The 24758-nt window shown below is 41.7% G+C and overlaps 1 protein-coding gene across 1 annotated transcript in view; it reads right to left on the bottom strand.

Moving 5' to 3' along the window:
• IFT140 (intraflagellar transport 140) overlaps positions 1 to 24758 on the bottom strand; it is a 3212973-nt gene that overhangs the window by 2504391 nt on the left and 683824 nt on the right. Inside the window, exon 8 of the mRNA XM_044089294.1 lies at positions 23003 to 23109. Within this exon, the coding sequence (XP_043945229.1) occupies positions 23003 to 23109 (107 nt within the window). The remainder of the gene's footprint in view (positions 1 to 23002; positions 23110 to 24758) is intronic.

Here is a 24758-nt window from a genome sequence, read left to right as displayed (position 1 = left end):
CTGGCTAATGTCTATACACCCCCCAAGTCAAAAATAAAAAATACAAAGAAGACATAAGGCAATATAATGGTTTTTCAACACAGTGTCTTGTTAAAAGATGGAAAATGGAGTATAATAACTAAAAAAGTATCTCAAGGAGAATGAGGATCTTAACAGAAGAAGAAAAAGATGCAAGTGTATTTGGACTATGTGATGTTATGACAACAGGGAAAGAAAAAGTATGTACAAATTACATATGGAAGTAGAACAACTGGACACGAATGTACAAATGATATATAACTGACGAGCATATAAATCTAGTTCGAAACAAAAATACATCCTGTAATTTTGTCAAATCATGCTCCAGTAGCAATTACCTTGAAAGATCGGAGGAAGATATACAAAGAAAACACTGCCATTTTCCAAATTTCCTTTAAAAGATAAGTTTTAGGGAATGAGTAGATCAAAAAAATACTGGAAGAGATGAACTTTAGTGCTGAAATAATACTGCAGACTTGGGACAATTTTAACATAAAAGAATCATAGTTGATTGGAAAGTCAAAGAAATTTGAGCTAATCATCCTAATAAATAAAATGAAGCATTATAAAAGGTTAAAACACTTCAGGCTAAAAGGACTGTTGACAAACCACAGGAAACAAAACAGAAACTTAAGAAGGCAGAACAATCTATGACACAATACTTAGGAAACTTAAATGAATACAAAAACAAAGCCCTAAAAAACAAAAAGGTGTGTACTCTCCATAATGTTCCATCTGTGTTGTCCAGTTTCATTCTTCCTCAACTGATGGGATTCAGATCCAAGACTCGGATCTGGCTCGGCCACTTCTACCAGATTATCAGATCCTAGAACTCTTGAGCTCATCCCTTTACCCATAAGATCCGCCAACCTAACATACCTCATATTGAGTTCACTACCCCTAGATATAATAGGTCAATCTATTACATAAATAACCAAAGGTAGAAAAGAAAAGGGAAGCTGGAGCTTAAACAACGAACAGAGGTTTCTGTGTAACTCTTAGATCTCTCCAGAAGCGAAAGGAGGGGGTAGGTGGGTGTTAAGTTGAGGAAGAATGAAAATGGACAACACAGATGGAATGTTATGGTGAATACATAACTTTTTTAGCTGATGATGTAATTTTCATTCATTCCTGTAATGTTGGGAGGCCCTGATTGAAGGATATTCTGGAGCACTGCTGAGCCAAAGACCGCTCTGTTCCTGGAAATTAAATCCAACTTGTAAGGAGTAATGAAAGTGTGGGGATTAGTCCAAGTTGCAGCTTCACAAATATCATCTAAAGACGCTCTGGACCAAAAAGCTAACAAAACTGCCACAGACCTCTTGGAAAGGGCTCTAGGAGATTTTGGTAAGGATAATCCTAATTTATAAAAGACAAAGATTATACAATCAACCACTTGGCCAGTGTAACTTTAGATACTGGTTTGCCTAACCTGGTAGGAGAAAGGGAAACAAATAACTGTCCAAATTTCTTGAAGTCTTTAGTTCTATGAAGGTAAAAATGAAGTTATGTGCATCCAAAAGATGCAACATATACTCTCCTTTGTTTGAAAAGTTAAGAAAACTGTGACATTAATGACCTCAGTTATATTTGAGTCCAAAACACAAAAAACAATAACTAAACTAAAATAAAAAACAACTGGCTGGCAGCAAAATGAGAAAGGCAACAGTGAAATAAACAATTTATTAGCACTTTTGTCTGATATAATCACCAAACTTCTTCAGATAAACTTCCACTCATTGTGCAACACTTTATGTTACATGACATTACATAAAACAGCAGCCAATAACAGAACCAATACAAAATTTTAAAAATCCATAAATGGTAAAAAAGCAATTATATACTAAATTTCATTCTTTAAAAATGTGAATATACATATGTACAAATGTTTTGACAAACTATACTATGCTATTACCTATCATGTCTTCAATTTAAGAAGGTTATTGATGGAAATCATTTCATTTAGCCCCAGGGGGGATCCAGCATTTAAATATATATTTCCCTCTCTCACCATGCCATAACAATATTTGCAAAAAGGGGGCCACAGGCTGACCCCATGGCACCACCTTCCATCTGTCTAAAATAATGTCCTTCAAAATGTATGTAATTAAAGCGAAGGACAATATCCAATAACTGACTGTAAACATTTATTTTATCTTGTTTTAACCCCATCACTTCACAGAGGTATAAGCCAACCCAATCTTTACCCTGCTCATGGGAGATACTACTAAACAAGTCCTTCACATCGATGGTTATAAAGATACCATTAGAAAAGGGGTTCAAGTTGTTACAAGTAATAAGAAACTACCAGGAATCACGACAAAGGTTTGGAATTTTGCTCACTACTGTTTTTAATTGCTTATCTAATAATTTAGCTATATAACTAGCCTTGGATTTCCCAGAATCCACAATGGGCCTTAAAGGTGGATCAGCTATATCCTTATGTATCTTAGGGATCCCAAATATCACCAGGATCCTAGGCCATTCAACAGTCATATAGTTATATTACTGTATGGTAATCTGATCCTGGGTGAGCATATCAAGTTATTCCCAATCTATTATTTTATAACCCAGATGTACTGCATTGACGGACATCTCTTCGTATGTTCCACTATACAACATTTGAAACATTATTTGCATATAATCATCATGTTGCATAATCACCATACCCCCACCCTTGTCAGGGCGCATAAATCTAAGGTCACCATACGATCTAAGGTACTCAAGTATGCCTTTGTCTTCATTAGACATATTATCCAAGCTATTAAACTGTGAAAGATAATATCTAAAATCTGTTTCACAAACTTTTTCAAAAACCTTTAATACAGGATGTACATCAGGGTTAAAAACACTAGGAATTCTGACATTTATTTCATTGTTACTTCAAGTCTGATATTCATTATTGAATAAAACATGCAAATTTAAATTTTTAGCATAAATTTTTAAATCTAAAATTAGCCTGACCAGATCAACTGGTTTACTTGCGACAAAGGTATATCCTTCGCTAAATAAATTTGCACATTCTTCACCCAAAGAAATTGAACTGTAATTGTATATTTTAAAAATCATGAACAGTATTTTCAATGATTTTACAGTCAAAGTCAGCAGTCACCTCTAATATTGGTTGCTTCTATTCCCGTTCCTCTGTTGGTTGCATTTCCAGCTGTTGGTCTCTGGATATGGTCCCTGATTTTGTTGTCTCCGGTTCCATAACCTTTCGAATCTCCACACCTCTGGCTGGTCTAAAGGGACTACTTCAACATCAGAGTCTTTGCCGATTTCTTCATTATCCTGTTGTTGTCTGGTGTAAAATTTATTACCGGTTTGCCCTAATGGTGGCAAAGGATATGCTTTACCTTGTGCATATGCTGTCCTATCTCGTGCCAGTTTTTGTTTTTCCTATTAAGGATAGAATCACACAAGCTGTCTATGTCTTTGAAGATGAAATCATACTGGCTTTTACATCCAGCAAACAGGTTGTTGTTGACAATTTTGCCATCAAGTTCTTTGATTTTGGCATACAACACATCCATAGCTGAACTGTTATGTTTAATCAGGAGCTCCATTAGTTCACAGCCATGTCTATCAAACATGGCAAGGAGCTTGTTTTTTTACCATCTATGGATTTTTAAAATTTTGTATTGGTTCTGTTACTGGCTGCTGTTTTATGTCATGTGATGTTATATATAAAACTGTTGCACAATGAATGGAGGTTTATCTGAAGAAGTTTGGTGATTATATCAGACGAAAGCGCTAATAAATTGTTTATTTCACTGTTGCCCTTCTCATTTTGCTGCCAGCCAGTTGGTTTTTATTTTAGTTCAGTTATATTTGACTCAGAAGTAACCTTAGGTAAAAAGGACGGGTTTGTTCAAAACAACACCCTGTCTTCATGAAAAAATTAGGTAAGGAAGCTTTGAGGATAAAGCCTGGAGTTTGGATACTCTTCTAGCTGATGTAATAGCCAACAGAAAAAAGTTTTTCTAAGATAAAAATTTATGGTCTGCCTTGTCCAAAGGTCCAAAGGGAGATTGAGTTAAGTCCTGAAACATTATATTTAAATCCTAAGGAGGAGAAGGATCTCCTCTTTAGGAGGAGTCTAAGCAAAAAGGTTCCCTTGAGAAAGGCAGCTAAAGAAGAGTTATTTTTGCCCAACTGGAAATTAGAAATGGCAGCCAAATGAACTCAAAGTTGAGAAAGTAGCTCCTTCATTGAAGATTAAAGCTAAAATCTCACGGATTCTCGACACAGGTGCTGAAAAGGGGTCCAAATCTTTGCTAAGAGCCCAGAAGGCACTGATGAATTCCAATACCTGTGTTGGTACAAGATGAGATTTGTTGTGATTGACTAAAATCCCCAGGCAAAAGCATAACTGAATATGTACTCTTGAGTTTGAATAAGACGATACCCGATTGGAACAGTTATGAGCCAGTCATACAAATATGAAACACCCGGAATCCTTGCAGTCTCAAGTGAGCTGCTATGGGTCTATATTATATTTTCAAAGTTTGAAAACTTTGAACGTTAAATAATCGAATTTAAATGTTCGAAGTTTCAAAAATCGAACATATAATAATAAAAAAAAAACGGAACTTACCTGACTAGTGTAGGCAGGGGGGCAAGCCACCCTGCACCCTCCCCCCCCCGCTCTTTAAATATACCAACTCCGAGACCACACTATAGTATGGTAAAGGGAAGATTTCCCTTACTGCACTGTAGTGCTAGTGCGGTCTCAGAGTTGGTATATTTAAACAGCGGGAGTGTGGGGGGTGCAGGGGGGCTTGCCCCCCTCCCTACAGCTGTTAGTTTTGGGGTTGGGTTTTTTTTTTTTTTACATATGTTCGAAGTTTTATAACTTTGAACATTTAAATTCGATATTTTAACATTTGAAGTTATAAAACTTTCAACATAAGATATAGACCCGCTGCTACTACTGCCATACACTTGGTAAACACCCTGAGGGCTGTGGTGAGACCAAAGGGCAGTAATCTGAAATGGTAATGACTGGCTCCCAGTGGAAGCATAAGCATCTCCTGGACTGTCTGTTCATTTTGATGTGATAGTATACATCCTGAAGATCTACTGAGCACATCCATTTGTCTTTCTGCAACAGAGGCAAAGGGGACTGAACCATAACCATCTGAAACTTCGTATACTGAACAAACTGGTTTAACCTGCTCAGATCCAGAATTGATCTCAAGTCCCCTGTCTTTTTTGGCCCCAAGAAGAATCTTGAATAAGTTCTGGACTCTCTCTTGTCTGGGGAAACCTCTTGGATGACTTCTTTTCTAGCAGCTTTTTTATTTCTGGAGATGCTGCTTCCCTCTGACTTGGTGGAACATAGGGACTTTTCTGCATAACTGTGGGAGAGGTTAGAGAAAATTATATGGTATAACCTCTGGATATATAGGGACAGTCTGATCTCCCTTCAGGGACACTGATAGGGCCTACCTGAGAAAGAATCTCTAAAACCTGTTTCTGCAGATAACTGGAAGATGCCATCCTCATGGCAGAGATCGAGTTTCCCCCCTGCCCCTGGGGAAACTATCTCCACATGAATCCTGGAAAGCCACATCTTTCTACCACCTTGCTGATTCCTACAGAAGGGCCTTTAAGGGGTAGAAAAATGTACACTTATGGCAGATAGGGTCCTTCTCTTGTATTCACACCTGGAGAACATGTCCTTAACTTTGGGCCAAACAAAGAAGATTCAAAGGGTGCATTGAGGGACGAAGACTTAAATGGTTCTGCAAACACACACAAGTGCATCCAGGCATGTTTTCTAATGGCTATTCCTGAATCCACCACCCATGAGGTAACTTCTGCAGTATGGGAGATCAACCTCATAGACGCATTTGAGACAGATTGGAAGGTGGCCTGTTGCGAGGAGATCCTGCTTCTATCCACAAAGGACATGGACCCAAGAAAGAGATTTGGTAAGTTCCTTGATCAAATCTCTTTGCAGTCTCAAAATGTGCCAGGTAATTCAGCGACATAAGGGGAAAAGGTAACAAACATAAACATGCTTCACGAATCTGTCCAATGCCCTAGACTTTCTATTAGGAGGATGGAAAGAAGAACTCTGCTAATTCCTTCTTTGTAGCTGTAGCAACAACCATGGCATCTGGTACTCCCTTGCTCCAGTGTGCATGGACTTGGGGGGGGGGGGGCACCAGAATTTATCTGGTCTTTTGGGTATTGGCACAACAGTGTCCAGCTCCTTCCATGCCCGTCGAGAGACCAGGTCAATGAGCACATTGGTTGGGGCATCACCAAAGAATTAAATGATCCAGACCCCAAAACCTCCAGGAACACTGATTCCTCCTGGGCAGGGGTGTTGGGAGGCCAACCACTTTTGTTTTAGGGAGCTCTAGGATGTCTCCAAAGGAGACTTCATCAGATGGTGATCTGGGGGACCCCTCCACCTCATCAAAATCAGTATCCTCTGTGAGAGATTGTTGGGGGAATCCAAGTGCCTCCTCTTATACCTCCTCTTTTGACAGACTTCCTCAGTTGGGTGTTTTGGGGAAGTATTGGAAGAGATGACAATGTCCTGATGGATTGGCTGCAGCCTCGTTCAGGTTGGCTATCCCAGTGGAAGAGATAGTTGAGGTTCAGAGCAAAGAACAGTTTGAGGCAGGGTTGTCTGATCTAAGTAGGGGAGGGATGTCTTCTCTAGCCAAGAAGAAAACCCTCTCCATAAATTCAAAGGCAAAATGCCTAGGGGAAACAGAAGTCAATGGCTCCGAAGCTGAGACCTCTTCGATTGTTGGCTTCTGCAACCCCACCAGTGCTCTACCACCCAAGGAGGGAGTTGGACCCAAGCTATCCAGGACTGAGGCTCCAGGGGAAGAGATGGCTCCAACAATTTCAGAGTAGACTCCAATCCCCCTGATCCAGTGCTGATGCTTTGGTTCCTAGAGTCCTCTGGCTCCAAAACGCTCAGTGCTGGTCGGCTCAGGGGAACCATCAGAGTTGAACAGCAAACAGTCTTCAGATCCAAAGAAGACACCACCAGGGATCTTGAATCCAATGGCTCTGAAACAGAAGGTCAGATCGGAGGAGATACCAGAAAGGAAGTGGACAGATGTTGGCTCCCAGGCACAACAGGAGTCAGAAATGGGAGAACCCCCATCTGTATCTATGCTCTGACGAAATTCCTCATCATCCTGTCCATATCTGCTTCTGAAAGACTTCTGAAGGATTGAAGAGAAGATGTAGTGGAATTAGGCCTAAACTGCCTTTGAGGTGAATTCTCTAGGAAGGGAGAAGAAAAAATAAGTTATGCACTCACCATAACGTTCCATCTGAGTAAGTAACTTCATTTGTCAGCAACTTGTCGGTATCGGATCCGATTCGGATCTGACCCGGCAGCTTTCCTAGCAAAAGATCCGAGCTCCAAGCTCCTCCCCCTACCCATAATGTTCTGCTACCTCCCTCAAGCCCTCAGATCGAGTTTGCCATAATATCACAGAATACTACCATAACACAAGGAAAAACTACCTGAACATCCTAACTTGATGTCATCTGGGAAGTGAAATACAATAATCCTTCAAGGACGAACTACAGGTCAGGGGGATGGAGGGAGGGTTGGTTGCTGACAAATGAAGTTACCTACTCAGATGGAACATTATAGTGAGTACATAACTTCTTTATCTGAAGTATTTAACTTCATTTGATCAGCTACCTGTGGGACAGAGTCCCCAGCTACCAATAACTTGGGAGGTCCTTATGGAAGGATATTCCGAAGCACTGCAGAGCCCAAGGATGCCCTTCCTCTGGAAATCAGATCCAATTTATAATGTGTAATGAAAGTATGAGAAGAAGCCCAAGTAGTGCTGAACAAATGTCATCCAAAGGGACCCTCGACCAGAAGGTAGCCACAGAACAGGTAGAATGTGCCCGAACCCGCATGGGCTCAGGTCGACCAGAGCGTCTGTATGCGAGAAGAATGCATTGGGAAATCCACCTAGTTAAGGTTACCTTTGTCACTGGTTTACCCAAACAGGACTTAGCAAATGAGACAAACAGCTGTTCCGATTTTCGAAAAACAGCCGTTCTGTGTAAGTAAAATCGTAACCGTCTATGTACATCCAGGCAATGAAGTCTATACTCTCCTTTGTTGTGATAATTAGGAAAGAAGACAGGCAGATTGATGGATTGGTTGATGTTGGCTTCGGAAGCCACTTTAGGCAGAAAAGAGGGGTTAGTCCTGAGGGAAACTCTGTCTTTATGAAAAATGATGTATGGGGGCTTACTACAAAGAGCCTGAAGCTCAGCTATCCTTCTAGCTGAGGTAATAGCAACCAGGAAGGCAGTTTTCCAAGATACATACTTCAAGTTGACCGAAGCTGCGGGCTCAAAAGGGGGACCAGTCAGAGCCTGGAGAACTAGGGTTAAATCCCATGGAGGAACTGCTTCCTTAACAGGGGGTCTCAAAAGAAAGGTACCTTTCAGGAAGGTCTTACAGATCTTAGAGGATGCTATGGGGCCAAATTTGTTTCCAATGTGAAAGTGGGAAATTGCTGCCAGTTGAACTTTAACAGTTGAAGAACTAGCCTCTGATGAAAGATTTGGGATAAAAAATCGAGGACTGCTGGAATAGGAGCTGTAAAAGGATCCAAATTCCTATGCTCTGCCCACATAGAAAAATGTTTCCATTTACTCTTGTAGACTTTCCTGGTAGAAGGCTTATGAGTGGCCAACAGGATAGCTTTAACTGAGGATGAGATACCGGGAGTCCTAGCCATTAAGGGAACTGGATCAACCAAGCCGAGAGCTTGAGGTTGTCCAGGTCGGGAGTCCTCAATCCCAAGGGGTGAGAAATCAGATCCGGAAGGGGATCTAAGATCCAGGGAGGATGCACTAGATGAGACTGTAGGCATGGGAACCAATTTTGACGAGGCCAGAATGGGGCTATGAGGATAACTCTGCTCCCCAACCGACGAGCTTTCTGCAAGAATTTGGTCATCAACGGAAGAAGAGGATAAGCATATAGAAGACTGGATGGCCAAGCATGAACCAAAGCGTCTCTGGGGTTTTCCCCTGGTGGGGGAATCAGAGCGAAAAACTCGCTGCACTTTGTGTTCGAAGGCGACGAGAACAGATCGCAGCAAGGTTGACCCCATCTGAGGAAGATCTGTTTCACTACTAAGGGGTTCAGAGACCACTCGTAGGGTGAGAGGATAGTTTGACTCAGCTTGTCCGCTAGAATGTTTGACCGACCCGGTATGTGCGTTGCTATGAGAAAGCAGTTGGTGGATATTGGCCATTCCCACACTCTCATGGCCTCTCGGCAAAGTGGATAAGATCTGGTTCCCCCTTGCTTGTTGATGTACCAGACCACTGACATGTTGTCTGTTTGAATTGCAATAGTCCCTAGAGGAAGAAGGGCATGGAGAGCCTGCAACTCTAGAAGCACTGCTCTCATCTCCAGAACATTGATATGCAAAAAGGTCTCTGTGCGAGTCCACGTGCCTTGGACGATTCTGCCTATGCAATGCCCCCCCCACCCGAGGCGAGACACATCCGTGGTCACCTGTGACTTGGGGTGGGGACATGGAGAAGGGGCGCCCTTCCCGGAGGTGCTTGGAATGGAGCCACCAAAGAAGAGATTCCCTGCAAACCCTGCTGAGAGGAATAGGGGTAGATAAGGGATGTAGTAGAATGGACCACTGGATCTGTAAAGTCCATTGGAGAATCCTCATATTCAGACGCGCGAGCGGTGACAGGTTGATGGCCGCTGCCATGGACCCCAGAGCCCACAGGACTAACTCCGCTGGAGGGGCCGAGGACTGAAGAAGAACCAAAACGTGGAGGTTTAGATTGTGGAGTCTGTCCGACATCAGAAAGACTTTGGACTGAATTGTGTCTATCCTGGCCCCTATGAAATCAAAGATCTGAGAAGGCTGAAGGGAGGATTTCTTGTATTTGATAGTGATCCCTAGATAGCGGGCGAGATGTATGAAATAGTCTCTCGCTGAACATAGTAGATGCCTGGTGGGGGCGGCTAGGAGCCAGTTGTCCAAGTAAGGAAAGACCTCTATTCCCTGAAGCCTCAGGTGGGCCGCTACAACTGCCATGACCTTGGTGAACACCCTGGGGGCTGTGGTGAGACTGAAGGGTAGGACCCTGAACTGATAATGGCTGGCTCCCAGCCAAAAGCGGAGAAACCTCCTGGATCGCCTGTCCATTAGAACATGGTAGTACGCATCCTTGAGGTCTATGGAGCACATCCAGTCGTTCTCCTGTAACAGTGGGAGAATGGATTAAATGGTGACCATATGGAACTTCTCATTGGCAACTGACAGGTTCAGTGTGGACAGGTCAAGAATTGGCCGTAAGTCCCCCGTCTTTTTTGGCACCAAAAAGAACCTGGAGTAAAAGCCTGATCCGGATTGACCGGGGGAACATGCTGGATGGCTCTTTTTCTTAGCAGTTCTTTTATTTCAAAGGCTGGTACCTCCCTCTGATTGGGTGGTACATCGGGGAGGCGCCCCGACCGGGGAGGAGAACTTAGGAATGGAATTGAGTAGCCCCTGGATATGATCCGCAGCACCCAGCGATCTGTCGTAATGGACTCCCAATGTGCTAGATGCTCCGAGAAGCGCCACCCGACTGCCTCCACAGAGGAGCGGTCGGGCAACCCCTCAGGGTTGCTGCGCGGGTCAATCGGAAAAGGGTTCCCTCGACCCGAAATTCTTCGGCCCCCCTCTGCCTCTGGGCCGGCGTCCACCCTGTCCTCCTCTGCCTCTGAAGGACGAGGGATCTGGAGTGAAATGGAACTGTTGGGATTTCCGGAACCACATCTTCTTCTGTCCTCTTTGGTTCCTGGAGAAGGACCTCTGAGGAGCCGAGAAGCGGATCCCGACAGCAGATGTTTTCCCGTCCTTCTCGCTCTGGAGTAGCGTATCACGGACGGTTTTGCCGAAAAGCGTAGAACCGTCAAAGGGGGTGTTTGCGAAGGACGCCTTGAAGGGTTCCGCAAAGTCGCAGAGACGGATCCAGGACTGTCGTCATAAGACAATGCATGCTCCGCTGGCTCTAGCCGCTCCCTCCGTGGCATGGGAGAGAAGCCGCATAGAGGTGTTTGTGATAGACTTAAGAGTGGCCATTCACGCCGAGAAGGTCAGTTTGTCCTCGGCAGACATGAACTCTAGGGGTGACCCAGCATACTCTTTGATTAGGTCCTGCTGGAGTCGTATCACGTGTGCCATATAGTTCAGAGACCTTACAGAGAAGGTCGCTGAAGCGAGCATCCACTTTCCGAGGCGGTCCATCATCCGAGACTCCTTGTCTGGGGGATGTACTGAGGAACTCTCCTGTTGTGCTAATTCTTTCTTGGTGGCAGCCGCCACCACCATGGCATCTACCGGGGCACCTTTGCTCCAAATTGTCGTGTCTGTGAGGGCGCTGAGAATCCTGTCCGGTCTCTTGGGTATTGGCTCCACAGTGTCCAGCTCCTTCCATGCCCTGGTAGTTATGAGGTCCACCAGGGGATCGGCGGGAGGGGACACCCAAGAGGTAGATAGGCCTGCGTTGAATGCCTCCAGAAAGACAAACTCATCCAAGGAAGGCTTTTGGGCTGACCACCCCCCCCTCTAATACGAAGCATTTCCATAATGTCTCCAAATTAGACGTCCTCGGGGGGTGACCTGGGGGAAACCTTCCTTTCCTCCAAGTCCGTGTCTTCTGTGAGGGACTCGGGTGAGTCCAAGTGCCTCCTCTTGCACTTTCGTTTGTGAGCGACCTCCTCGGGGGGGGGGGCTGTCCGAGGAGGGCTCACCAACAATGTCCTGTTCCTCTACGGGAACCATCTGGGACGTAGGCGCAGGCTGTCCCTGGGGCCGGATGATGGAAGACAGGCCCGTCTGAGAGGGAATGGTGGGTGGATCCGTAGCAAGAGCCTGGGGCCTCGAATCCCTCGAAAGGACCCTCTCCATGATGTTGAATGCTGAGGGTGAGCTGCTCTCCCTAGGATCCGAAAGCAGCCCCCTCGGATCCGGCACGTGGATCGGCACCGGAGCAGCCCCCTCGGATCCGGCATGTGGATCAGCACCGGAGATGACCCGATCGGATCCGAAAGGGCAGTGTGATCCAACCTCAATGGAGTCAAAGGCACCCTGACCCCTCCGGATCCGACGCTCATCTCATGGCCCCGAGAGCTCGGATCCGAAAATGGATTCGACAAACTCGAAGGTACAGTCTACGCCAAAGTAGGAAACACTGTTGGCGCCAACACCACCCCGGCTCCGAAGCTAATCGGATCCGACAGCTCCGAACCCCGGTAGCGGGTCGGAGAAGGACAATGGGGGAGAAAAATGGGGTCGCAAGAGCACTCCCACCTGCAGCTGGGCCTGAAGAAATTGACGCATCATCCGGTCCATGTCCGTGTCGGATAAAATTCTTGTTGACCTGGATGAGGCTGCCAAGGCTGGCCGAGAAGGCTGCCTGGATGACCTCGAAGGTGACCGGGTCTCCTCCTCTGGCTCCGGGGAGAAACGTGGAGAACAATGCCTGGAGGGGAAGACCTGAAGACCTTAAGGGGGGAGACGGGCTGCTTAGACGGCGGGGCCGAGGGAGCTGAATCGGCTCGCCTCTTGTGGCTACGATGCCTGTCCCTATCACGCTACTTGTCTTTCCTATCCTTTTCCCTGGAGTCCCTTTCCTCCTGAGCCGAAGAGGGAGTTTGAATCCCGGCCAGGGGAGCGGGAACAATCGGTGGAGCAGCTGCGGCTGGCACCACAGAGGGGGAGGAGGACGAAGCCGAATCCGGGGGCAAAAGGTCCGCAAGAACTAACTTAGTCCGCCTATCCCTCAAAGCCTGGGGTTGAAGGCTGCACAGATAGTGCAGCCTGACAAAAGATGGTCCATGCTCAGGCAAATAACACACCGAGTGTGGCCATCCGCTGGGGACAGCTTATGGCCACACTCGGAGCATTTAGAAAAAATTGCTTTTGGGCCTTCAGACATTTTGAAGAGAACAGGCCCACACGCACACACCTTCACACACAGACAGAAGGGGGAGGGAAATTAAAATCTACACTAAACTAACGATAAAACTACCCAAATAGATTAAGGGAGAAAGGGGTACCACATACACTAAGAATACAGAGATTTTAAACAGAAAAAAGTTTAAATATTCTACTTCTACTCACAAACCCAACGCTAGGAGCTCGTTCTCAGATGCTTCAAGAAGCCGCGGCAAACGAGATCTGAGGGCTTAAGGGAGGTAGCAGGGCATTATGGGTAGGGGAAGGAGGTTGGAGCTCAGATCTTTTGCTAGGAAAGCTGCTGGCTCGGATCCAAATCGGATCCGATACCTACAGGTTGCTGATCAAATGAAGTTAACTACTTCAGATCTAATGGATCTGACTTTTTATGAATCTTAGCAGGAAGCTCCACTGAAAGAGCCAAAAGCAGACACCCAGAATCGATCTGGAGACCTTTTGCAGGACTCCTTTTCTTTAATTAAAATATCAGTTTTACTTTTACCTGACTTTTTAGAGGGGGTTTGAGCTCCAGCCACTGAAGAAGATGCAGAGGGCAAGAGACTGCTCAAAACAAATTTGTTCCTGCGATCTGTCAAAGCCCTGGATTTAAAACCTGAGCAGATCACACAATCCACATCAAAATGTGCTGGACCGACACATTAAATGCATTCCTTGTGGGCATCTGAGATGGAAAGCTTGTACCCACAGGAAACACATTTTCAAACCCAGAGGGTTTGCCTAACATCTTAACCAAAAGGATAAACTATCACCAAATAAGTAGCAGAGAAGTAACCATCTTCTAGAAAAAAACTAACCTTAAAAGCTATAAAGAAATTCCTTCCATTTTTTTTCTTTTTTAATAAAGTAGAAGGAAAGAAAGACAGAAAAGAAAAAACTACCAACGATGGTAGAAACAGTACTCAAAAGAGTATAAAGAGATACCAACAATGGTACCTAGAGAAGTACCAAACAACATAAGCTGAAAATGGGATAAAATGTAATCTAATACACTAAATTATGGGAGGGAGGAAGAAGAAGAAAGGTACTAGATAAAATTTCATCAACTCACAACACTTGAAAAATGGAAATATCCAAACAAAGGGTTCTCCTCCAGAAAAAAGGAGGCCACTGTTCCTCTCCTCTCCTCTCATCCCTCATCAGACCCATTATAAAGCACAATGCCCTGCTTGGCATTTATCTCACAAGACACCTACAACAATTGGAAAGGCCACAGACATATCTCACTAAGAGGATTACCAGCCTCAAACAGATGCCATACGCAGACAGTCTCGAAAAACTCCAGTTCTACTCCATCACATATCGCCTACTCAGAGGCGATCTCTGCCTAACATACAAAGCTATGTCAAACCCAGAGCTGTTGGACTTGTTACACTTAAAGAAATCCCAATATCTCCGAACCACACGCTCCAGGGACCAAAACCTTGTCACCACAATAAACAGAACATGCTGGAGGGATAGATTCCTGTCCCAGAGACTTTCCATACTCTGGAACAAACTACCCATCCATATCAAGGAAAGCTTCTCATTGGCCCTCAAAGAAAAATCTTGACGACTGGATGGGAAATAGAAAATTCACCCTGGGGTTCACTTCTGCGGCACTGCTTGACAGGGGCACAGGAAAACAATTTTCTTAGGTGGTGAAAGCCAGGGAACCTTTTTGGCTAGGCTTATATTGGCCCCAGGGCCGATAGCCTAGTACCTACCTATGAACCTATGAATACTCAAACACTTGAGAGCTAAAGAATTCGCATCTGATACCTAATGGTGGCAAATGAGATCTGAGGTACATTAGGTTGGTGGAACATTATGGTTAAAGAGAGGAGCTTGAGAGTTCTAGGATTCGATGATCTAATAGAAGTAGCCAAATTGGATCAGAGTCTCAGAGCCATACCCCATCAGTTGAGGAATGAATGAAAATTACAAAATCAGATCAAATGGTTCTGAAAGCCAGTCTAAACCAATTAAGTCTTAATACAAGAATGAAACAAGATTCAGTGAAAAGTATGATAACTATAATAAGAAACCAAGATATATAAAAAACCTGAAACAAACACAGGGGAAACAGCAAAAGCATTGGCAACATATTAAAATAAATTATATGCACAAGAAGTAGAATTGGAAGCAGACTCAACATGACGGGTTTTCTGAATCAAGGCAGAAGATAAGAAGGCCCAGATGAATGAGATACAGGAAGAGCATCAAAAGCAGGAAAATGCCACTAACTGAAATTATATCCCACAGAAATTTGGAAAAGAAAAAAGAATAAAAGAATTAAGATTTGAAAAGAGATATTCAGTAATATTTTAAGAGTAAGGGAAATAAACATTCTATTGGCAGACATCAGTCCTGGTGATCACACCAAACGAAAGGAGAGATCTGACAGACCTTGGATACTATACACCTATCTTTTCTTTTTTTTTTTTTAAACACCTTTATTGAATTATCACTTGTGACATAGGCAAACTTACATTTATATAAAAGTAATCAAAGCATATTAAGAAGTTCATATTTACAAACATTAATGGATGTATAACAATGGATCTACTTTGTTTGTCCGGAAATAAGTTACATTGAACAAACAAAGTAGATGCCCACTTCAGTGAAAGTGCATTTCAACAAAAGTGCACTTTTGCTAAGGCCTCATTGCCAGATCAGCTGACTAAACAAAAAAAAAAAAAAAAAAAAAAAAAAAAAAAACAATAAACTTGTTTTGCAGGGGGGGGGACAAGCCTCCCTGCACCCCCCTACTTAAATATACCAACTCCAAGATCGCACTACAGTGAGGAAAAGGGAATATTCCCATTCCGCGCTGTACTGTGATCTCTGTACTTCGTTTTCAAAGTTTTGGTACTTAGAACAACTGGTCTCAACCAAGTGAGTTTCGAAGTACTGAAACTTCGTACAAATGAAGTACACCCATAACAATATATGTGATGAATAATCTAAGCAACATTACATAAATTATTTCATTCATGTCTTCTCTTAAATCTCATTCCTCCTCCAAAACCTTCTTTCTGCAGTACTGCTCCCACAGTTTCCATTTTTTTCTATGTCATTTACTTCTACACTTTTCAAAAGATCCCACTTCCAGTTATTTTATCTCAGTTACAATATTCACTACTTCAAGTATAGTTAGTTTAGATTTTGATTTCTATTTTCTTGTAATTGCTTTTTTTGGTAACCACCAGAATTAAACTTATCAAGGCCTTACAGTGTCTAGGCAATTCAGATCCTGTATCCCAGCTAAAAAAAATCATTTCCTTAGTTACACTCATTTGCTCACCCAGTACTCCTGATAGAGTACTGTGTAGGAAGTTTTTAAAGTCTGCCAACTCATTACACTCCCAAAACGTATGTTCCCAGGTACTTCTTTCTTCTCCATCACAGCTCCAAAATTTGCCATCTGAGGAAAAATTCTTTTTAATCTGCTTGGGGTATAAAAGTATCTAACTATGCAAACACTTCCAGGCAAAAATCCCAACTCTTCTTGACTTTAATGTGTATTTGGGAGCCATTCATATGTTCTCCCATTGTTTTGCCACGATCTGCATATGTAATCTCTCTTACCAATCTTTTCTGACATCTTTTATACACTTGTCTTAATTTTAAACCACAGTTAAAGGACTTTCATGACTAAAGCAATTAAGCAATTAGCAAGAATTTTTATCATGGATAATAAACCCAGATTAATGTTGCTTTAAAGATGGGAGACAGACATTTGATAACAAACAAAGTTAATGATTCAGAAAAATGCAAAGGACAGCAAAAAGCACTAACATTAATATGACTTGATGCAGAAAAAAGCATTTGATTGGGTCAGCTGGGAAGTTTGGTTGAAATACTAAAAGAACATGGCCTCCCAGAATATTGGATAGCAATAATTTTTAAAATATATCAAAGCACAAAAGCAAATATAAAAAAATGGAGGCGGCACTCTGAGCTAACTGAAATGTCAAAGGGGATAAGGCAAGGCTGCACATGTTTACCATTGCTGCTTGCACTCTGTTTGGAACCATTGGCTAGAGATATTAAAATGTCAGGTTATAAATGGGGAACCAGGCAAGAGACACTGTTTGCAGATAATGTGATTTTATACATAATAAATCCATAACAAGATTTAGGAAAATCATTTGAAAAGGATGGATATAAGAGAAGTAAGACAAAAACAAAAGCAATGTTCATGAATAATATGCCAACATATTATCTGGTACAGAAATACCCCTTTTTAAAGGGTAATGGAAAAATGTAATACTTAGAGGTTTGATTAAAACAGGATGTTCAAAAGGCTGCTAAATAAACATGGGATGAAACCTTGCTGAAAATTAGATAAAAATCAAAAAATGGAAGATGCTGTTTGTGTATGAAGAAAGCAAGTTACAAGCCTTGAAAATGTTCCTGGTACCACAGTATTATATGCAGGACAAACTGCCTAGTACTGTCAAGCAGAGCAACAAATATGGCAAAAAAAAAAAAAATTAAGGATTTTTTCAAGGAGGGTGGGAAAAACAGGGTACATTGGGGGAAAGTGACATTGCCACAAACAAAAAGGGGACCTGGGACTCGCAGACATCAAATCCTATTTTACAGCCACCCAACTTACATTAATACATATGGCACAAACACAACTATTGGCCTAAATGGAAGGAGATGTCAGATCACACAGCTGGATGTCAGGAAGAGAAATCTAAAGTTGTATGGGACATAATAGAGAGGTACAAAGAAGAGGGCTATGCCCAGCAATATATACAAAAATGTGCTAAGCAAATATTAAAAGTCATTAATATTAAACATGAGAAAATGGATAATGAAAATAGGATATTTGCTGGCGGCGAACAAAGAGAGAAGGGAAAAATATTTGATATGTATAGAAAAAATTTGGAAAGATTTTTGGGAACACTTGTTATGGGGAAAAAAATCTTGGTAGGAAGCTCGGTTAGAATTTAACATAAAAAGGATTGATTAGTGAAACTTCTTGGGTTTGATGTTAAAGCTAAAAGAGAATCTAAGGGTCAGTACATTACAACCGAATAAATTAAAAATTGCAGACTTACGTTACAAAAACAAGGTCTAATATTGCATCAAAAAAAGAATTAACATTACAGAATACAGGGCTATTTTAGAAATGAAGGAACAGTGTGCGTTATAACAAAATTAAGGATGTTAAAAAGACTGGGGAGATCCCTAAAAGTGAATGATTACAAGAAGGTGTGCCTAGCACCAATATATGCCACAAAACTGAGAAAATTCAGAATATTCTTGTGGAAATGCCTGCATAGGTATTTCTATATACCGGAAAAGGTGGAAAGGATGTTTCACAGGAAACAGGAAAATGCTGGAGATGCGACAAGGACAGGGGTATATGGGGGCACAAAGTTCTGGGATTGTGTGTGTGTGACTCCAGCAGCACAAATCAGAGTTAAAGACAATTACTGTAAAATAGGAGGAGAAGCTATAGATTTTAGTAAAAAATAATTTTTATTATGCTGGATAAGATGGAAAAATCTAAACATGTTAAGGTATTAATATCCTTAGAAAATGGAACACAAAAGATAAACCAGACATAACTGATGTAACATAAATGGCAGAAATAAGAGATATGGAATCATGTGAAAGAAAAAAAATGGGTTAACAATGGAATATCTGGGGAAGAATAGAAAAAAAAAAGAAATACTACACTCTGAAAAATGCATTATATAAGGCTTACATAAAGAAGACCCAACACGGCCTATAGGAAAAACAAAGTGCTTACCAGTGTCAAAATAAAAACTAAAGCAAAAACAGAATAAAACGGGAGATGTTAATGAATGAAATTTCGGGTTGCATATTAATTACTGCAGGGTAACAAGTGAGGTGTAATGCTGAAGGCTGTACAACTTCAGGTTTTGAGTAAATAATAGTAAGTATGATTTAATACACTGATAAGTCAATACACCTACTGTAAACACTAGTCCCTTGAAGACTAAAATTATTAGTACTGTATAAATGATAGCTATGGATGGAATTTACTAGAGACAAATTTAATGGATTTTCATGTCTAGTGCATGGGAACTGCAGCATATATATGAGAATGACTGCTTTTATATGAGTAAATGATGCTCATGGAAAAAAACAAGTGCACCTTCAGTTTCTGTTAATTAGCCAGGGGTGTATACAGCATTTTCCTACAGGAAAGGAAAAGAAAACTGTTAGCTGTCATGGAGACCATTGCTCTACTTTTCTTACCTACTCTTTTACATGATTTCCATGATGCACCTCCTGGGAATAACAACACTGTATGAAAATGAGCAGTGTGTTTTCCAGGCTCAGATGTCATTATGCTCCACAGAACAGTGCAGAAACATCTGCGGCATTTAACTAGAAGCTGAATCTAGAAACTCAGTTTCACACCATTGGGAAAATATGTTCCAATACAAAGGGTGATATTCTGGCAGTGAGTTTTTCTGCTTCTTTTAAAAAAGTAACACCTTTGCGATTGGCTAAAATATTAAGATCATCCAAAGTCATTGAGTTGAGAGTCCTGAGATTAGAAAACAATGCTCTACCCTCTTTTAAGTTAAAAACCTGATGTGAAGAGGGAGGTCTGTTAGCAGTGTTACTGATAAATGCCAGAAGAGTGTGCCCTGGTTGTCTTGGTAAGCAAAAGTCTGAGAGATTGAGATTTGCATTTTCTGTTTTTTTTTTTTCAACATCAACAATAGCTTTAAGATGAAAGGATTCAGTGTACTGATTCTAACTGATGGAAAATATATCGGTCACTCATCCCTGGCTGTGGGGATCCTAGAGCAAACAGAAGAAGCTGGTGATTTAGGTGAAAGGCAAACGGATCCATTTTTGGACGTTTCCAGCTTTACCACTAAAAAAAGTGTCTGCTTACTATTTGCCAAAGCATTTTTTCTAACATGGAATGTAAGGCTTGTTCAGTCAAGTTCATTTGGATAGCATGCTCTCAGATTTTTATGGCTAGTCTAAGGAGATAATATAAATGGATGCCTCCATATCTGTTGCCATACCCATGACAGATGCACTGTATGTGACTCTCAAATTATTTTCTATCTCAGGGTTGATTTGAAGGCTGCCAGGAAAAAGTGGAGAGTCACAATGCTTTTGTCTCTGATGTCGATATCCAGTTGATATCCTGTTCTGGAACAAAGGCTACATACCACCTATTCTTACATCCTGGATGAGGGGTTCCTAGGTGCAATCTATGGAATCTGGAGTAAGCTTCAGGTTTGGGACTAGAAAACAAAAGACAGTCCCTGGTTGATGGCAATTTGGCTGTGGTACTGCTGAAATTTTTTCAATGAGACTAGTATCAAAGGCAGTTACCAGGCTGGAATTACTTCTTCCAAACACTGCGAATGTGCCACTTTACCTTCCTAGTGTACAATCTTTCACAGAAAACCATAAAGGGGGTGGGCATATTCTCCAGGCTCTTTAAAAGTGTCCTTGCAGGCAACCTTTTGTAATATGATACATAGAGAAAAATGCCATCTTCATTATCACCCTGTCCTGAGGCACACTAATTATGGAAAATGTAGGCCTCTCAAACTAAAAGCCTCTTTGTCTGAAAGAGGAGCAATTCTGTTTTGGAGACTGACAAAAATATCCAGGTTATGCAGACACTGAGAAGTTTGCGTACAAGGTTCAAATTCTGATAACAGTTATTCTGACTCAGCTAGGTGACTAAATGACATTAGTCCAAACGGCAAGGAGCTGAAGTGGTAATGGTAGGCCCAGTATGACACTCAAGAAACTGCCATGCAAACCTTTTGGGTGGGCATATGTAAACAAGCATCTTGCATGTCTACAGTTTTTTTTTCCCCTGTTTCGGCACCCTTCCTGCCTTTTACTTCACTCTTATGCCTTTCTTCTACTGCCATAACCAAGGCAGAGAACAACTCACGTCTGAAGTTGTCAAAACAGTGTTATCAATCTAAGCAGGGACCAACAGCTGCAATATCAACATCTTGAACATTTACTTATTATCATAAACTTTAAATTTATTACATATTAAAATAGACAATCAGTGATCTTTATTTGGCACCAGGAAAAATATCAAAAAAAGATTTCACTGTTTTGTCCCAAGTACTGGTTTTACTGCTTAAATGTCCAATACATACTCAATAGAAAGGAAGAAACAAATACATGTAATCTCTTGGAAAGTGAATGGAGTAAGTCCAGGGACTGGCACTGTATCAAATTCTGTAGTATAGCTATATTTGTGATCCATTCTATTGGTATTAGAAACCACTAGGTTGAAAAATAGAAACACTGATCTACCTTTTAAATGTAAGTGCATATCCCAAAGGAGCCATATGCTTTGCCTCTTTGCTTAAATATTTTCTGCCGTCCCCTCAGCTTCTACTAGGGAGGCTATCAGACAGAGCAAAAACCCGAACATACTGATAACATAAGAAAAGTTAGCAATTACCTGCTGAAGGCCTCACTTCCCATCAGCAAATCCTCTATAGTACAAAGGATGACAACTGAGCACAGCTAACCAGCACTGTGAATGAGATCTGTTCTTTTGTGGAATCAGGCTGGCCTTTTCCATACTCTTGAAATACAAAATAAACTGACTTATCTTAATGAAACAGAAACCAACAAGCAAAATCAATAATGCTACCAAAGCTTATCCTTGTGACATAGAGATACATAGCCCTGACTATAACCTAGACAGCCTAAGTTCAAACAACTCAGACACTGATAAAGCCGGGTTGGGAACTGTGTGGAAGTAAGCCATAGGACTGCCTTACCCATTCTGAAGCAGAGAGACATGGTACCCAGTCTGGAGGTGTATCTGCACATGTAGACAGTTCAATAAAAGTCACTGACCAAAGAATGTAGGGGTGCTCATTTAAGTCAGGTGAGGGTATCTGATTCTCTGCACTGATGCAACACTTAAATCACCGGGCAGAGGGTTTATTTTGGGTTATGGGAGAAATGCCTCTACAGTCTATGCCTGAAATAATGTAGGCTACTGGGGCTAGAAGAGAAGGATGCCTTGGATCCCTATCTGGGGAATAAGTCACTGTCACAAAGTCACACTGGTGGGACACATCACCCTGGGATACAGCCAGGGTATATAGCTAAGGTCACCTAAGGGCTCTGGTCTGGGAAGTAAGTGAGCTGCATCTGGCTGTGTCAAGAACTGCTCAACTCCACAGCACAAGACGTGGGGGCACAGACAAAACCACAAAGCATCCTCATGGTTGTCTGGATGACAGCCCCCATGGACAGCTCTCGCCCCAATCTCAGGTGAAATTTCTTGGTAGAGGAACAAAAGGGCAAGTCTGATTGGGGAGGCTTGATGGTCAAAACACATACAATAGGCACAAACACCCACAGGCTTCCTATTCATGTTAAGCAGAGTCCTTCCTTGGCCCTCTTCAAAGTCAATTTAGATCAATGGATGGGGAATCCCAAATTCACACCTGGGGTAGCACCTATGTCTCTTATGGACAGCAGCAATCTGTAAGATACTCAAGGCATAGTCACAAACCCATTTCATCCTCTTGCCCCTTGGGGACATATATTAGGTAAAATCTGGTTATACTGGCTAGACTTCTAAGGGCTAGCCTAGTAATTTCCTTTGAAGTTATGAACACATACACAAAAAAATAACACTATCAAAATAAAAACCTTCCTACATGACATAGTGTCTTAAGATTAATATATACTTAAACAAAAATATTTCTTTCCAAAGAAATTCTTTATTCAAGATGTGCAAAGTAATGTTATGAAACAGATGAAGATGCTGGGACCGGAAGTAAATCAGTTATAATGAATGACCTTATTTAAGAGCATCCAGCACCAGTTTACTGACTGTATCTACCACCTCCACATAGACACTCAGAAAACTGGATCTAAACTCCTTGTACACAGACTGAAAAGGAGGTAAATGGAAAGTAAGAAGTGTATGACTACTATGCAATCTCTAGTGTTGGTTAAAAAAAAAAATAGAAACTCACATTTTGCTGCGCAATAAGAGATGCTGTTTACACACTCTCCTGGCTCAAAACCAAGTTGCTCTTCCAAGGACAGGACATAGTTATCATCTCTTTCCAAATCCCATACCCTAGACAAAAGAAATAAAAACAGCCTTATTTAATACTGTGTAATACATGTTGACAGGAAATGTAGTCACAGCAGACATTAAAAAGTAAGCAGTTGAATCAAATTTCTGAAGAATAGGATCAGCAGATGGACAGCAGGTTTCCTTCTAGGACCAAAGCATCAGACAGTCCTAATGCTCATTCATAACAGCACTGCTCAGTACAAAAAAAAAGGACTGTAGTCCAAGTAATATCCAGCAAGTTAAGGTCTATTCATAGATCAACAAAAAGTTAAAGTTATGTACTCCCTGCAACTAAGCATTTGTGTTGACAATTTTCATTCTTCATCAACGATTGGGTCTCGGATCCGACCTCAGATCCTACTTGGCAGCATTTACAACACACTCAAATCCAACTCACGAGCTCTTCCCTCTATCCATAATGCCCCAGTCAATGTGCTATACCTCCAATTGAATAAGCTATAGGAGAAAGTAAACATGGGTCTACATTATGTGATCGAAGAGTCTACTCTTCAAACACAATCATCGACAAATATACAGTGAACGTTGTAAACTGCTAATGGCTACGTCCGCTAATTTTTTCCTCGAGGAAAAAAATGCAGTTGCCCATTATCAGGAATTGCCCTTTTTCTTCAATGTACAGCGATCTCGGAGTTGGGATATTTAGTTGGGGGGGGGGGTGTTGGGAGCAAAGCCCCCACTTGATTAGTGTTTTAAAGTTTTTTTTGTTTTTTTTTTTTTGTTTGTTTTTTTTTGGGGGGGGGGTTTGTTTTTTTTTACAGCCACATGATTTTTTTCCTGGGGAAAAAATTCACGGATTTGGCTGTTGGCGGTTTACAGTGTTCGCTGTGTATTTGTCGATGATTATGTGTTCAAAGAGTAGACTCCTCGATCACATAATATAGACCCAGTAAACATATGCATAGACAAAGGAAAAACAGAAGTTGCAGAAATGTGGCTCAAACCTGGAAACGAAGTTCCACAATAACCACAAGATCACTCCAGAAGATAAAAGGAAGGAGGAAGGACGGTGGGGGAGTTGAGGAAGAATGAAAACGGACAACACAGATGCACAGTTATGGTATGTACATAACTTTAATATCTGATTATGTCCTTTTCATTCATTCCTCAATGATTGAGTTAGAGTCCCCAGCTACGTGAACCTTGGGTGGCTCTCACGGAAGGATATTCCAGAGTACTGTAGAACCAAAGGCAGCTCTGCTCCTGGAAGCCAAATCCAATTTGTAATAAGCACGAGCTGTATACCAAATATATAAAATATATTAAGCGCTTTCGTCAAGTATTACAAAATGACTTCATCAGAATAACACAGACTCTCTTAGAGGTCATATTTATAATGCAATCAATTAACACAAATTGATCTGTGATGTGCTTCATGGAATACTTAAAGAAACAGACTCCCTTGAATATAAAGCCTTACTTAAAAAAGATGTATAAAAATACAATAGAACTACAAAAAAAGTATATATGTTAATATATTAACTGTTGTCAGGTGGTGAGTAAATCTGTACATAAAATACTGGTTGAGACTACAGAGAATAATGTACAATAAGGTCCAGTAATTCCTATAAGTACAGTATGTTAAACACATTAATAAAGGTTAACAATGACACACCAGGCATGTCAATATA

Source organism: Protopterus annectens, chromosome 12.part0, assembly GCF_019279795.1.
Source record: "Protopterus annectens isolate FY-2018-M chromosome 12.part0, PAN1.0, whole genome shotgun sequence".
NCBI lineage: Eukaryota > Metazoa > Chordata > Ceratodontiformes > Protopteridae > Protopterus > Protopterus annectens.
The sequence above is the reverse complement of the archived record's forward strand: the minus strand, read 5'-3'. Positions and strand labels throughout refer to the sequence as shown.